Raw genomic sequence first — 13,208 nt, 5'->3', positions numbered from 1 at the left:
ATTTTAAATAACATTGGTATGACAAGAGATTGTATTGTCTTTAAATCGTTGTCAAATCTTACTGTTATTTATCTATTACATTAACTTATTGCTGTCCTCCACAGACCCTCTAGTCCAGGGGTGTCCAAACTTTTTTCAAAGAGGGTCACATATGATGTTGTCAGAATACCTCAGGGCCAGTGACTCCTACTGAGACTTAGGAATCCTAAAAGTAATATATGAAATATCTATTTAATAACAGTTATTTTAAATGGTTTCTCAATAAAACAGTAACGAGGAAGTGCCATGTAAAGATTAGCAAACTTTATCTTCTTCTTAGGGTCGGGCAATGTGGGAAAAAATATTGTATCATTATTTTCCTATGGCAGGATCACGATCTGGATTTCATCACACTTCTTTTTCATGTTGTTTTTAAGACTTTTCTGACCAGCAGACAACATTTGAAGAACTAAATAATTATTTTCCTGAGTTCTGAACATTTTTTATCCACCAAATTTTCCCTTTTCTGTACAATTTCATAATTTTGATCTTGTCTTGTGTCCTCTTTTGTGTCTTCTGAACTTTTAGTGTTCATCAATAACATTTTCACATCATGATAAAAACATTAATTTGAAAACCTGTCAGCTTTAAGAGTTCTTGTGTTTCTTCTTTATTGCCGTCTTGAAGAATTCCCAGTGCTTTGGCTTTAGACAGGCAGTCCAAATGAAGCTTTTTGAGACATTTCTGGTTTGACTTTAGATTTGTTTGTGTGCTTGAATGAAACTGCAAATGCACAGATGATTCAGAAGGTTATTCATTTCTTTGCTATGAATAACACAATTTAAGATGAAAGCTTGGGGCCATAAATAAATGGACCTCGGGCCGCAATTGGCCCCTGGGCCGTACTTTGGACATGCCTGCTCTAGTCCCATGTACAGACCCTGTGCTTGACTTGTGACTTGTAGCATGTATATATGATGGATGTGTTGTAGATTTTAAATGTTGCATGGTTGTTGTATGGTAAGCTATAAATGAATTGCCCTTCTTGGGATCAACAACATCATAAAAATGGTCATAAAATAAAAAAATATATATGAAATATATATATTTATATAAATTATAATAATAAAAAATATATATATTTATTTTTTCTTTATATAGATGGTAAGTAATGTAGAAACTGTGTCAAGCTGTAAAAAAAGAAAATATAACTGTTAAAAAAAAAGTCATAAAATAGTTTCCAACAAGCAATCAACCCTCAAAAACACGTGCCACTTGAAAGCACATCAATAATAAAAAAGGTCTTTAGCGTGAGACAAAAATTCCTTTCAGGAACCAGGGTATAAAAATGAAGAGGACCATAAAACATTGATTTTTCAGAGCTATAAAAGACTGGAGGGGCACTGCAACGCAACCGCAGGACAAAATAAGCTCCTTAAGGAGGCATTAAAGGGACAAACTTCAAAGCTAATCTGTAAATATCTTTAGAGATTTGAAGAAAAACAAGTAAAGGAGAATCAATAACTCACAGAAATGTGAAGTAAAGGGTCCAAACGGCACAAAGTACTGAGACGGTATTCTAAAATATGCATGAAGCTCTCTATTTTTACTCTCGTAACTCAAATTCATAATGAAACTATCCCGCAGTGTGAATCAGGGAACACTTGGTGTCACATGTCGTCACACACATACGTCATGTAGAGATACACCTGGGACCTCAAGTATTGAATCTTTGAGATGTTAAATGAGGACGATGGAGAAGAGTGAAGGTGAAGAAGGTGTACAGAAGGAGAGAGAGGAAGGGAGAGCGGTTTGGAGAGAAAAGCAGCTTTCTTAAAACCGACCTGAAGAAACTCTTAAATGTTACAGACGATAGGAGCAAGCTGAGTATTATGTTAATGACATGAGAATATGCACTACAGTAATAAATATCCATGCAATGCAAATCAACCCACCAAGCTGTGGTCCCAGCGGCAAAGGATCTTCATTTTCAAACGTTTAGTTCGTTCCAGCAACATTAAAAAAAACAAGAAACCTTCAAAAAATGAACAAAATCCACTCCTCAAGTCCAGATCCTTCAGATCCCTCAGAGCAGAGACATCCTCTCTCCCTCACGGTGCACACAAACACACTGTTTCACTGCAGTAGTACTCTGTGTAATTCCACTACACTGACATGTGTGCCACCTGCCTGCTGCCTGCTGCCCTGTGAGCCTCCGGATTAGCACTAATTACCATACAGCTGCCAAAGTCTCCCCCGGCAGGGTTCCCGTGGAAGAATACAGGACTACACTGACACAGTACTGTAGCAGCTCCTGACCCGGAGACAAGCGGGGCTGCTGTGACACTCCAGTGACTGAGTCTGTTTGAGTTTTTACAACTCCCTAAACACACCGCTCCCCTCCTCCCTGGAGAAGGTGGGAGTTTCAAGTCCACTGTTGACCCAGGAGGAACATATCTGGCAGGGTGCCCAGATCACCTCACAGACATCACTCTGGGCTTTATTAACCGTGCACACACACAGAAAGCTCTGCTCACAACTGCAATGCAACTATATCATCCGTTTTAAGTTGATGCATCTTACCTTCAGCTGGTAAATCTTGCTTTTCTGAATGCAACATCACAAACAGGAGAGTCAGCTCTGAACAAGAGGAGCACAGGGTGGTACTCTGCAATCTCTCAAGCAGCCCACAACAAAGATCATCTATTTTTAATGATGCAACGTCACTCAGAGAGAAACTGAACATGAGTGAATTATTGAACAAGCTGAGAAACAGAGACTTCAAAATGTTCCCTTGCAAATAAGTAAATTGTTTCTGCAGAGAGAAACACAGGAGGGTGAAGAGACAACGCGTCACGATGCCTCACCCACCTGCTGCTGATGATTCTGCTTCTGTACGTACTGTAGGTCAGACGTAAAGTTCTGCTGCAGAGATCTGACACCAAATGTTGTCCAGTTGGTCGCACTGATTCCTCAGTCTGCTGTTTGTTTTTCTGTCTCATAATAACTTCTTTGTGAAAGAACAGCTTTACACCTTCATCCTTTTCTCCATTACGTACGCAGACGCACGTACCTGACTGACATCTGCTTCAATAATCCTCAGCAGACCGGGTCACCTGCATCCCAGATACACAAGCCTGGCAGCTCAAGTCCTTTTAAACAACACCCCATCATGAAAACTGGCCATGAGTGAAAACTAAAGTTGCATTTTCTCCTGTAGTCGTCTCATTGTGATAACCAGAAGGAACACGCCGCAACAAAACAACCAATCAGGTGATCAGACAGGCTCACGTTAATGCTTCAATTACAAAATGAGATTCATTAACGGCTCTTAGAGCTGCTCAAGTTCCTGACAGCAGAACAATAAAAAACACTTTATTATTTGTCTCAGCTGCACAAAAAACACCTTTCCTGGCTCCTCTCATGAGCTGTGCTGGAGTGCAAAAGAGGCGTCAGGGATGAGGAGCTGGCCCCTCGAACAGAGAAACAAAGTGTGCTGTGATATGTCAGCCTTCGGCCTTCGACTAATGAAATCATGTAACGGAAGCCCAGAGAGGAGAGCTAATGTGTCAAAGAGGGAATGTGTGAAGAGCTATATTTGTGTTGCACATGTTTTTCTCTCCTGAAGGAGGGAAACACTTTAACAACTTTGGCTTCTTTAATGGCATGTCCAGAGACATTTTGAGGGAAAGAAGCTGCAAAAATTAGAAGCAACAAGCCAGGTCCTCAAATGCTTCCCTTCTTAATGTTCCTCATGTATCTGTTTTTATGCACCTAAACTGAGGAACTCTACGCCCCAGGACATGATGATGGCAAGCTCTCTGGGTGTTTTTTAAAATTATTATTGCTCTAACAAAATGTATCTATTTATTTATTTTATTTATCTGATCTGTTTACCTTTAACTGATTTCTAATTGGATGGCGAGCTCTCTGGGTGTTTATTAAAAGTAACTAGAAAAATTGCTTTTTTAATCTGGCTTTTAATTTGGAGTATTTTATTTTTAGCCCTGGACTGCATTATTATTATTATTATTATTATTATTATTATTACTATTATTACTATTATTATTATTACTATTATTATTATTATTATTATTATTATTAGTAGTATTATTGTTATTAGTATTATTATTATTATCATTATTATTATTACTACTATTATTATTGTTATTACTATTACTATTATTATTATTAGTATTATTATTATTGTTATTACTATTATTATTATTATTATTATTATTACTATTATTATTATTATTATTATTATCATCATTATTATTATTATTATTATTACTACTATTATTATTGTTATTACTATTACTATTATTATTATTATTATTATTGTTATTACTATTATTATTGTTATTACTATTATTATTATTATTATTAGTAGTATTATTAATACTATTATTATTATTATTATTATTATCATTATCATTATCATTAATATTACTATTTCTTTTTTCTTAACATGAACTTATCTAATTTATTTAGTTGTCTATCTATTTCTTGAATTTATCTGATCCTTTTAACTTCAACACATTTTTAAACTTTCTTTCTACACTTGCTTTTTTAAACTAATTTTACTGTATTGATTTTATTGTATTTTTAAGTATTTTTTATGATTATATCTTTTATTATTTTACCCATTTATGTTACTTTCTGTCTCTCTGTTTTTTCATGAAGCACTTTGTGCTGCATGCTTGAATGTATGAATGGTGCACTATAAACAAAGTTGAGTTGGTTTGAGATGTGTGGAATATTAATCCGTAAATATGTGTTTCAGCTCCAAAACTTGATTTAATTGAGCTGCAAAGCTGCATAATGCTGCATTAAGGTGCTGGCAAAAACAAACTGCAAATATTTCAATTTCAAGAAAACAAATCTAGTTTCCAAAACGTGAAGAATTTAATCTTTAGCTCCTTTTTTTTTTTAACAGCTTACAAGAAAAAATTTGAGTTTTGGACTGTTTGTTGCACAAAATGAGTCATTTCATAAATGCATTGAGCTGTTAGAGACTATGAATCTAAACTGTGAATATCTTACAGCCAAACTCCTCAATGAGAAACTGAAAGCAATTTTTTATATGACCGTTAAATATACGTTTACAAGCACATCTCAGTATGTCCTGTGTGAGCCTTCTGTCTCTTTGTGTATGTTGTTCTGATTTTTCTGATTTGTGTTGTGAATAAAAAGGATCATAAAACAATAACATCAGCTCGTTTTTTTCACTACAGCATGATTCTGGAGTAAAAATAACCGCAGTGACGCACAGAGACAGCATGCAGCACTGCATTCATGATGCAAACGTTGAGTTATAGACCAGCAGGAGGAGCCGGCAGCCATCGGACAGGACTTCTCCATTAAACCTGCGGTTAAAAATGGATGTCTCTGGCATTTAGATGCTCTCTCTTTGCGCGGTGTGTTTGGCCGGTTATAGTGACAGTCCGTCCGTTTGGAGCACTTTAACTCGCTTTCTGCTCTCCTGGTTTTATCACTTGTACTGAGTAAAGGCTCCCCCCTTTTTGCCCTGTGTAAGTTTACACAAGGCTTATTGCACATGCTCGATGCGGTGAGGAAGAAAAGAAACAAGGGAGGAAGAATCTCTGTGACAAAGTAGGCCATAGTGTTCTTAAAGCAAGGGGGAGAGAGAGAAGGAGGAATGCAAAACACAATCACATCCTGCTGCTTTGTGCATGAGTAAAGCTCAGATATCATTTTAGATTTTAGATTCTGGAAGATTTCACATGCAGAGTGAGAAAAAACAATCAGAGATGCAAAAGTAGACGAGCAAATCGACTCATTTGTTGCAGGAAAAACATCTTTAACAGTCGACAACTGCACAGTTTGCTAAATCTAGGACACTCCAATTACCTTGTTGAAAAAAAGTGATGTAACAGATGTTTTTTTTATGCAGCCCTTTCAAACCAAGTTCAGTGTTTCTAATTGTTTTGTATAAATGATTCAGGATGCACTTCAGCTCGCCCTCAAGGCTTCTGGAGTCTGGCTACAGCGTGAAAAAAACTTCAAAGGGGGTTGTTGATGTGGTGAGATAACACTGAGCTGCAGACTCCCTGCACACTCAACCAAACATGCTGTTTTTCACTTTGAGATGAAGCTTCAGAAAGGGAAAACAAATAGAGGAAAACTCACCTGCAGGAGCGTCTGAGAGGAGATGGTGGCATTGGGAACATGTAGGAACAAGAAGAGGAAGAAAATGCGTCGTTAGGGATAATCATGATCATGACAATCAGTGCACCTCAGATGATCCTGTTACTATAGTCCTCCTGCAAATCACACTTCAGCATTAAAAACACCACCCACCTCCACCTGTAGCTGCACTAAAATCTACATCCTGCTGTAATTTGATGTAGCTTTAACTCCTGACCGTGTTGATCTGCTACATTTTGTGTCCCGCATGAAGCTTAGTGTCTAACAGCTCTGGCAAAACAGATCAATAACTAGCCCCACATGTGACCCAGGCCCTCTATGAAGAGCACAGACCACAGCGCCTGGAGGGAGAGCGCTGACCGGAGCGGTCTGACAGATGGTCACTGATCCTAGGGTACAGAGGAGCCAGACACTGGCCCCGCTGAAAAAGAGGGCTTTCTGAATTATTCAATAACAACAAGATGCCAGAGAGGGAGGGCACCCTACATTTATGGACTCCATTACTGAGGCAGCACAAGAAGATACACGGTCTATTCATGGAGATGATGAAATGTGTCACAATGCAAACGTGTTAAAATAGGAACAGGAAGTGATGGATACAAACAGAAGTCAGTATTGAGAATATTATACATGCCCACATTTGCAACCTTGGAAAAGACATATAATCAGAAAGTTAAAATTTGTATTATATTGTATTTATTTATTTAACATGTGTACATGTACATGTGCTTATGTGTGCATAAATATACATGTGTGTATAGGTTTGTGTATGATATTTTTCTCGTTAGACTAATTATGTTCACATTGTTTCTTGCTGTAAATAATCAGTGAAATTTTATGTTTTTCTCTGTTTTGTGATTATGACTATGATTATTATTATTATTAAAGCTCCTGTGAGGATCTTTCTGTTTGTGTTGACTTTGGCGCCCCCCTGTGGACTAAGTGATCTTGCTTATTTTGTCCTTTACATGTGTAAATTATGTTATCTCCTCTTGCTTTCAACTAACAGTCAACTATTTCACTCATAAAGAATAATTTAGTGCAGAAAAAGGTTTTTTCTTGACGTGCTGTCAATCACCTCATCTGACACCTACCCCCTCACAGCGATTTCAGGCTTTAAAATAAAGAAACAGAAATGAATAATATCTTTTCTAACAACCTTGTTTGCTTTTCTAGGTCATAAAGAGGCATCACTGTTCATTTCAGTCCATTTCATGACCATTTAAAAACTCCTCACAGGAGCTTTAATAATAATAATATTATTATTGTTATTATTATTTGTAATTTTTTTTAATAGTTTGTAGTTTGTTTAATTTTTTTTGTCTGTTTTCTTTCTTATCATATTTTCATTATTTGTCTTTACTTTGTCTTTACTTGAATGTTTATATAAACTAATACATTTCAAATCAGATGGAAAAGTTTTAAAAATAAGATTTGAAGGGAGCATAAATTAAGTTTTGGCAATCCATCTAATTTTTTAATTATCAAGCTGCACAAAGGCTGCATAAGAAAAGAATCCAAGTATGGGAAGTGAAGTCAATTCAGAAGCCCCTGCATTATTTTAATAGCCAGCAGGGGGCAACATTACTGGTTGTGAAAAGAAGTCTGCTTATTTATAACCATGTGACTAAATGATACTACTTCTCTCTATATTTTTTTCTTTTAGACCTCTATAAATATTTTCCAAATGAGTTCATGCTCTCAATCACGTGATGCTGGTTTTATAAATTATGGTCCCATTTAAAGTAACAAGTCACGGCCACAACAACCTGAATAATGTCTTGTTGAGAGTTTGGTTGGGCTAAATACACTCTAACAAGTTTGCAGTTCTGGGAGTACATTTAATTAAAGATATTTTTTTTATTTAGCCAAAATTAGCATCTTGAATAATCCCACAGGTAAACAAATTACAGATGCTGCTTCCAAACAAATCTAGTGCAATCTTTAACTGATGACTTAGGATTTTCTAACCCCTGCTTCTCTCCAGCTTCACTGTCTCATTCAAACATGGTCACTTCTGGCTCAAAGTAACAAAGATGAGATCAGTTTAAATGCCAAACTCAAGGCTAAAGATGTTGCGAAAAAATGTATACAAGTGACATAAAAATGTCAATTACTTATACAGCACTGTATATGTTTGAACCCCATTGGGAACATACCAGTGGAGTAGTCTGGGAATAAGCTAAATCTTTAGGATCCAACCACTGGTGATCATAAAAGTTGGTACAAAATATTTTTTAGTTTATACAATAGTTATTGAGGCGTTTAAGTTAGAACTACAGAGGTTGACCCACAAACAGACATCAGAGTACAATCCAATCACAATACATGTGGTGTCCAGAGTGCTGTTTAGACGTAGATAATTAGAGCTATAAAACATCAACATAAAACACATATGGCAGAGACACTTGCGTGCTTGAAAATACTCTAAGAAACCTTAACATCAGCGTTTTACTGGACCAGAAGCAAAGAGAGACTCCTGATTATATATACACTACATCAGCACAAACTGAATTCAAAGTGCTGACCGTCTACAGCAGACAACAGTTGGATAAATAAGTCTTAAAAACAATTAGCTGGACCTGCTTTAATGCTTAAATCGATGCCTGGACCTGGTTAGAGGGATTAATCAAACACTTCCCAGCTGCCCAGGTCTAATCCCTCCCCAGTCACAACAGATGTACAGGGATAAGTGGCAGACTGGAGCCTGGAGGTGAGACGGGAACACATTCACACCCTGACAGAGCCACAGAGCAGCTCGGTGTCTTCCTACAGACCGCAGGGGAAAGAGGAGAGACTCAGGATGACCGAAAACTATCCGAACAAACAAGGAGGAAGTCACGGCTCAACACATATTTTAACTATTAGAGTCAGATGTATACAGCTAAATTAAGAGTACCTCTTCAGCTGATAAATCCCCTCTTTTAATAAGAACTGTGCTCCTGATGGTTCTTTGACCAGCACATTAACTTTTTGTCTCTTTTTTCACTTCATCATGAATTTAAATTTGATTATATTTGCATTTAAAGAGGTTTCTCTACAGTGTAAAGTCGGTGTTTGGACATGTTTCCTGTGAGCAAGAAAATAAAAAAAATTGAATACTTCAAAAACCCTTTTTTCATACCATAATGAATGCAATGTAACTTTAAAAAAATAAAGGTCACAGTTTTGAACTGACCATTGTATGAAACATGGTTGAAAACCATAGACTGTATAATAAATGGACATAGTATCAGGGACATCACCCATCTGTTTCTGACGTATATTGTCAGCGGGTGCCACATTGGAAATGCTGTTAGCCTTTTTCATTAACAGCTACAGGGTGCCCGTCTGCCAATCAAGTCAGCCATGTCCTTATTTGGGCAAAACTTGTAAGTTTAATAGCTGTTCAGACCTAATTGTTTTTTGAACCAGGCTGTAAACATGTTTATTTCTGCTGTAAAGATTGTCTCTTTTGAATGGGTGTTTATGTGGTTTCCGGTGTTTGCAGCAAGCCTCAAGTGGACACTGGATGAACTGCAGTTTTTAACATTTTCGCATAGACTTCATATTTTAAGACCAGAGGTTGCCGCTTGCTGACAATCTAGCAGTATAACACTATTTCTAACTGATGTGAGTGATTTAATAAAACATGGATGCTGAAAAAGTTGGGGAATGGATGAGTGATGAATGCATTTAAATGTTTGGTAATTCTGACTTAGTTAAAAAATGCCTAACATCCTTCTGACAGACCGATATGAGATGCTAAAACACTTTCTCACTTGTGTTTCATCTTTTAACAATTTATTAATCTAAATACTAGACTGTTGACTCCATTTAAACTTGCCAATCAACCCCAAGGACTTGGAGACCTGCAGATACCCTGCATGTATTTCTCAAATGTTAACATAGTCAATTTAAAGACAAAGTCCAAACTCACCCTCTGCTGAATGGTTGCATGTTTATGCTCCATCTCCCTCTTCTCCATGGCTGAATCAATTACCAGCTGATCCAGCTGAAAGTCCAGTCACACACAAAACAAGCTCAGGTGCATGTCATAAAACTTTTCATCCTCCAGTGAAATAATCCAAACATGTCTACAGGAGTTAAGTCAGAGAGTAGAAGTATAAAGAGGGGATGACTGCAACACTCCCCCCCTCTAACAAAGGCCAGACCTCTAATGGCATGTGAGGTCAGGGTGTTTGGTAATGCAGCATCGATTCACTTATGCTGCAGCAGTCAGTCGGCTGTGACACACGAGTGACCCCAAAATCACACGTGGGAAAAATATAGGTCTGGCTGTTTTTGTGCATTTAAAGTGGGCTTTAAATTTTGGATAAAACACCCCATAAAGCAGATCAATATCTGACACACAAAAACATGTCAATCACCCAGACTCAGAGTCCAAATGATGAATGACGCAACTGTTTCTTGTCAATAGTTCAAATGAGGACCAAACCGATTCGAATCAAGACAGAGAGCCTGAGGGAATGACCCCCCCGCTCAGCTGACAGAGCAGACATCAGGTAGTGATGCAAACACGTCGCTCACCTCAGCAGCCAGCTTCTTCATGTATGGGTCAATCTCATCCAGAAGGTTGTAGCCCTGCTGGAACAGAGAGTACTGGGCGTGCATGAACGACAGCATCTGGACAAGACAGAGGAAGGAGGTTAAGCAGACTGACTTGAATGTGCAAGATGCATATTAAAGACTTGTGGATGTTGTTTCAGGAAGAACTGCATGTGTGTCTTTGTGTGTGTGCATTCACTTACAGCATCCAGGATCTCAAACTTCTTCTTCGCCTGGAGGACGTTGATCTGCAGAGAGAAAGGATATGGGTTTGTGAATGAGCAAAAAAGTGTCAGGTCTACTTTTCTCAGTAGAAGAAGAAGAATTACAGTGAAGAAATACTTCATAACAAGTCCAAGCCCTATATCTAAAATCTGAGTTAGGTTCAAGATCGCCAGTGATCACTGGATTATGTTTATCCCTGGATTTTAAACCCTTCAAGAGACTGAGATATCTCCCTCTAGTGGACATCTTTTCCTTTTCCTGATTGTTTCACCCTCAACCTTAATGAGAGTCCACTCAGATGAACACAGTCCACAGTGCGTCACATTACAGCTGAGCAGAAAAACTTTATTTACAGACGGCCGTAACAAACACACCGCCTGTGGCATGTCTTCAGTTAAAGCCTTCACATTGTATATCCTAAGTGATCCAAACCTAAATGACATTTTGTGCTACATTTAAGAGGTCACTCATACACGCAGTGAATCTCCCTCGCAGCTTCGACCTTCTCTGCCTCGAGACACTTTCAATTAAGACTCAAAAGACGTCTGGGAGGAGAGAGAGAGAGAGAGAGGCAGACTGAACCAAGAATGGAAAAAGGACACAGCCGTGACAGCGATCACACTGAATCAGCGTCTTTGTTCCCGCAGGCGGTGTGTGTAGGAGGATACGACTTGTGGGCAAAATAAACGCACGCCGCATATGAACAGAGAGGAGCAAGTGTCACACAGGAAGAGGACGGATGCAGACAACGCTGCAGGCTGAAAGAGCTCCATCATAATCAGCCTCCTACTGTATGGGCCAGATTTATCTTTCAAGTGGGATCAAATACAAGGAGCAATAAATGGGTTCTGATTTGATATTTTTAGGTTTAATGTTCTGCTTCTATGCCTTTGCTCAGAGAGGATAGGAAACTGATGGAGAGACAAGGCAAAGGGCCACAGGTTGAAATTGAACCTGGGCCACCTGCTTCTAGGGTTACAGCTTCCTACACATAAAGCTATTATATGATACTAAAGAATTCTATGAAGTAGGCAAATAAAAGCCAGGATGTTTTTATCCAGATCTCCCAAAACAAAGAGGCTCAAGTCTTTAAAGTTGTTGGTATCTCCTCACCTGTAACACGTAGTCCAAAGCCAGGTGTCTGAAGCACTTTCGGGTGATGCTGAGCGTGCCGGCGGCCTCCTCCACCTCGTGAGGTTTGTTCCTCGGAGCCTGAGCGTTCTTCACCTGTGCTATCTCCATGTCCTCACGCACCCTGTCGAAGTGCTTCTTTGTCTCCTTGAACTTCCGAACATCCCTGAGAGACGCAGACGAGCAAAGTTTGAGTAAGAAAGTTCAGTTCGGGTACAGCAGATTTAAAGCTCAGGAGTCACCGAAAAGTCAGCGTGAGGCTACAGGTAACCTACTTTGTGTGTATTGTTCATGATACGTCTGTGACAAAGTGTCTGAGCGATAAAATGGTTGTTCTCTGTTTAATATTTCAGAACACCAAAAAGGTTTTTAAAGGGGTGACGAGGGAAAGTCCCCTCTTTAAAAGGTTGTGCACTTTGGCTTTTTTGTCTACCTGTGTTGAATATTTCATGACTCCAAAGTTCTGCACAGATACCTGACTGATGCACAGGAATAGTCAGGATACTCACTCTTTGACAAAGTTGTGCAACTGCTGCTTCACAGAGCGCTGAGCTTGATCAAACAGGATCTGAAAGACATGAAAGGAAGATGAAATTAGTGTTAATGAATTATGATTTTAAACACATCAAGATTTTTACACATGGTGTCTCCAAACGTGAAGACTAAAACTGAATAACAACAGCTTTTTAAATCAATACATTTATCAAAACTGAAGCTGGATTGGCGTAGGTGGCCTAAGCCCCATATATAGAGGCTATAGTCCTAGTTGCAGCGATTGCAGGTTTGCCTCTTGGCCTCGACCATTCGATGCATGTCTTCCCCCGCTCTCTGATCCCCACATTTCCTGTCTCCCAACATTTCCTGCCTATCAATAAAGGCAAAAAATGCCCCAAAATATAACCTAAAAACAACTGTAGCTGGATTTTTTAAATATACTTTTTTCAAGCATAATTCAAAATATTCTGAAGCTCTAGTTTAGCAAATACAAGGATAAGAAGCTGGTTGTCTTGTTTCTATGCAAAGATAATTTTTTCTATCTTATGTTTGTAGCATTTTCAGTTGTTGTATCTTACATTTGTAGTATATTCAGTTGTTGTATTTCATGTTTGTAGCATGTTTCTGTTTTTGTATTTTATTTCTATATAGCATTCACA

The 13,208-nt window shown here is 38.2% G+C and overlaps 1 protein-coding gene across 2 annotated transcripts in view; it reads right to left on the bottom strand.

The window, feature by feature from the left end:
* LOC117821927 (arf-GAP with coiled-coil, ANK repeat and PH domain-containing protein 3-like) overlaps positions 1–13,208 on the bottom strand; it is a 105,164-nt gene that overhangs the window by 21,576 nt on the left and 70,380 nt on the right. For both annotated transcript variants that reach the window (XM_034696484.1, XM_034696485.1), the window contains exons 5-10: positions 12,564–12,622; positions 12,037–12,220; positions 10,902–10,946; positions 10,681–10,776; positions 10,070–10,144; positions 6,133–6,144 (exon numbers count right to left, since the gene is read on the bottom strand). In XM_034696484.1, coding sequence (XP_034552375.1) covers positions 6,133–6,144; positions 10,070–10,144; positions 10,681–10,776; positions 10,902–10,946; positions 12,037–12,220; positions 12,564–12,622 — 471 coding nt within the window. The remainder of the gene's footprint in view (positions 1–6,132; positions 6,145–10,069; positions 10,145–10,680; positions 10,777–10,901; positions 10,947–12,036; positions 12,221–12,563; positions 12,623–13,208) is intronic.

The sequence above is a fragment of the Notolabrus celidotus genome, chromosome 11 (genome assembly GCF_009762535.1).
Source record: "Notolabrus celidotus isolate fNotCel1 chromosome 11, fNotCel1.pri, whole genome shotgun sequence".
Lineage (NCBI taxonomy): Eukaryota > Metazoa > Chordata > Actinopteri > Labriformes > Labridae > Notolabrus > Notolabrus celidotus.
Note: the sequence above shows the minus strand (reverse complement) of the source record. Positions and strands in the feature narration are given on the sequence as shown.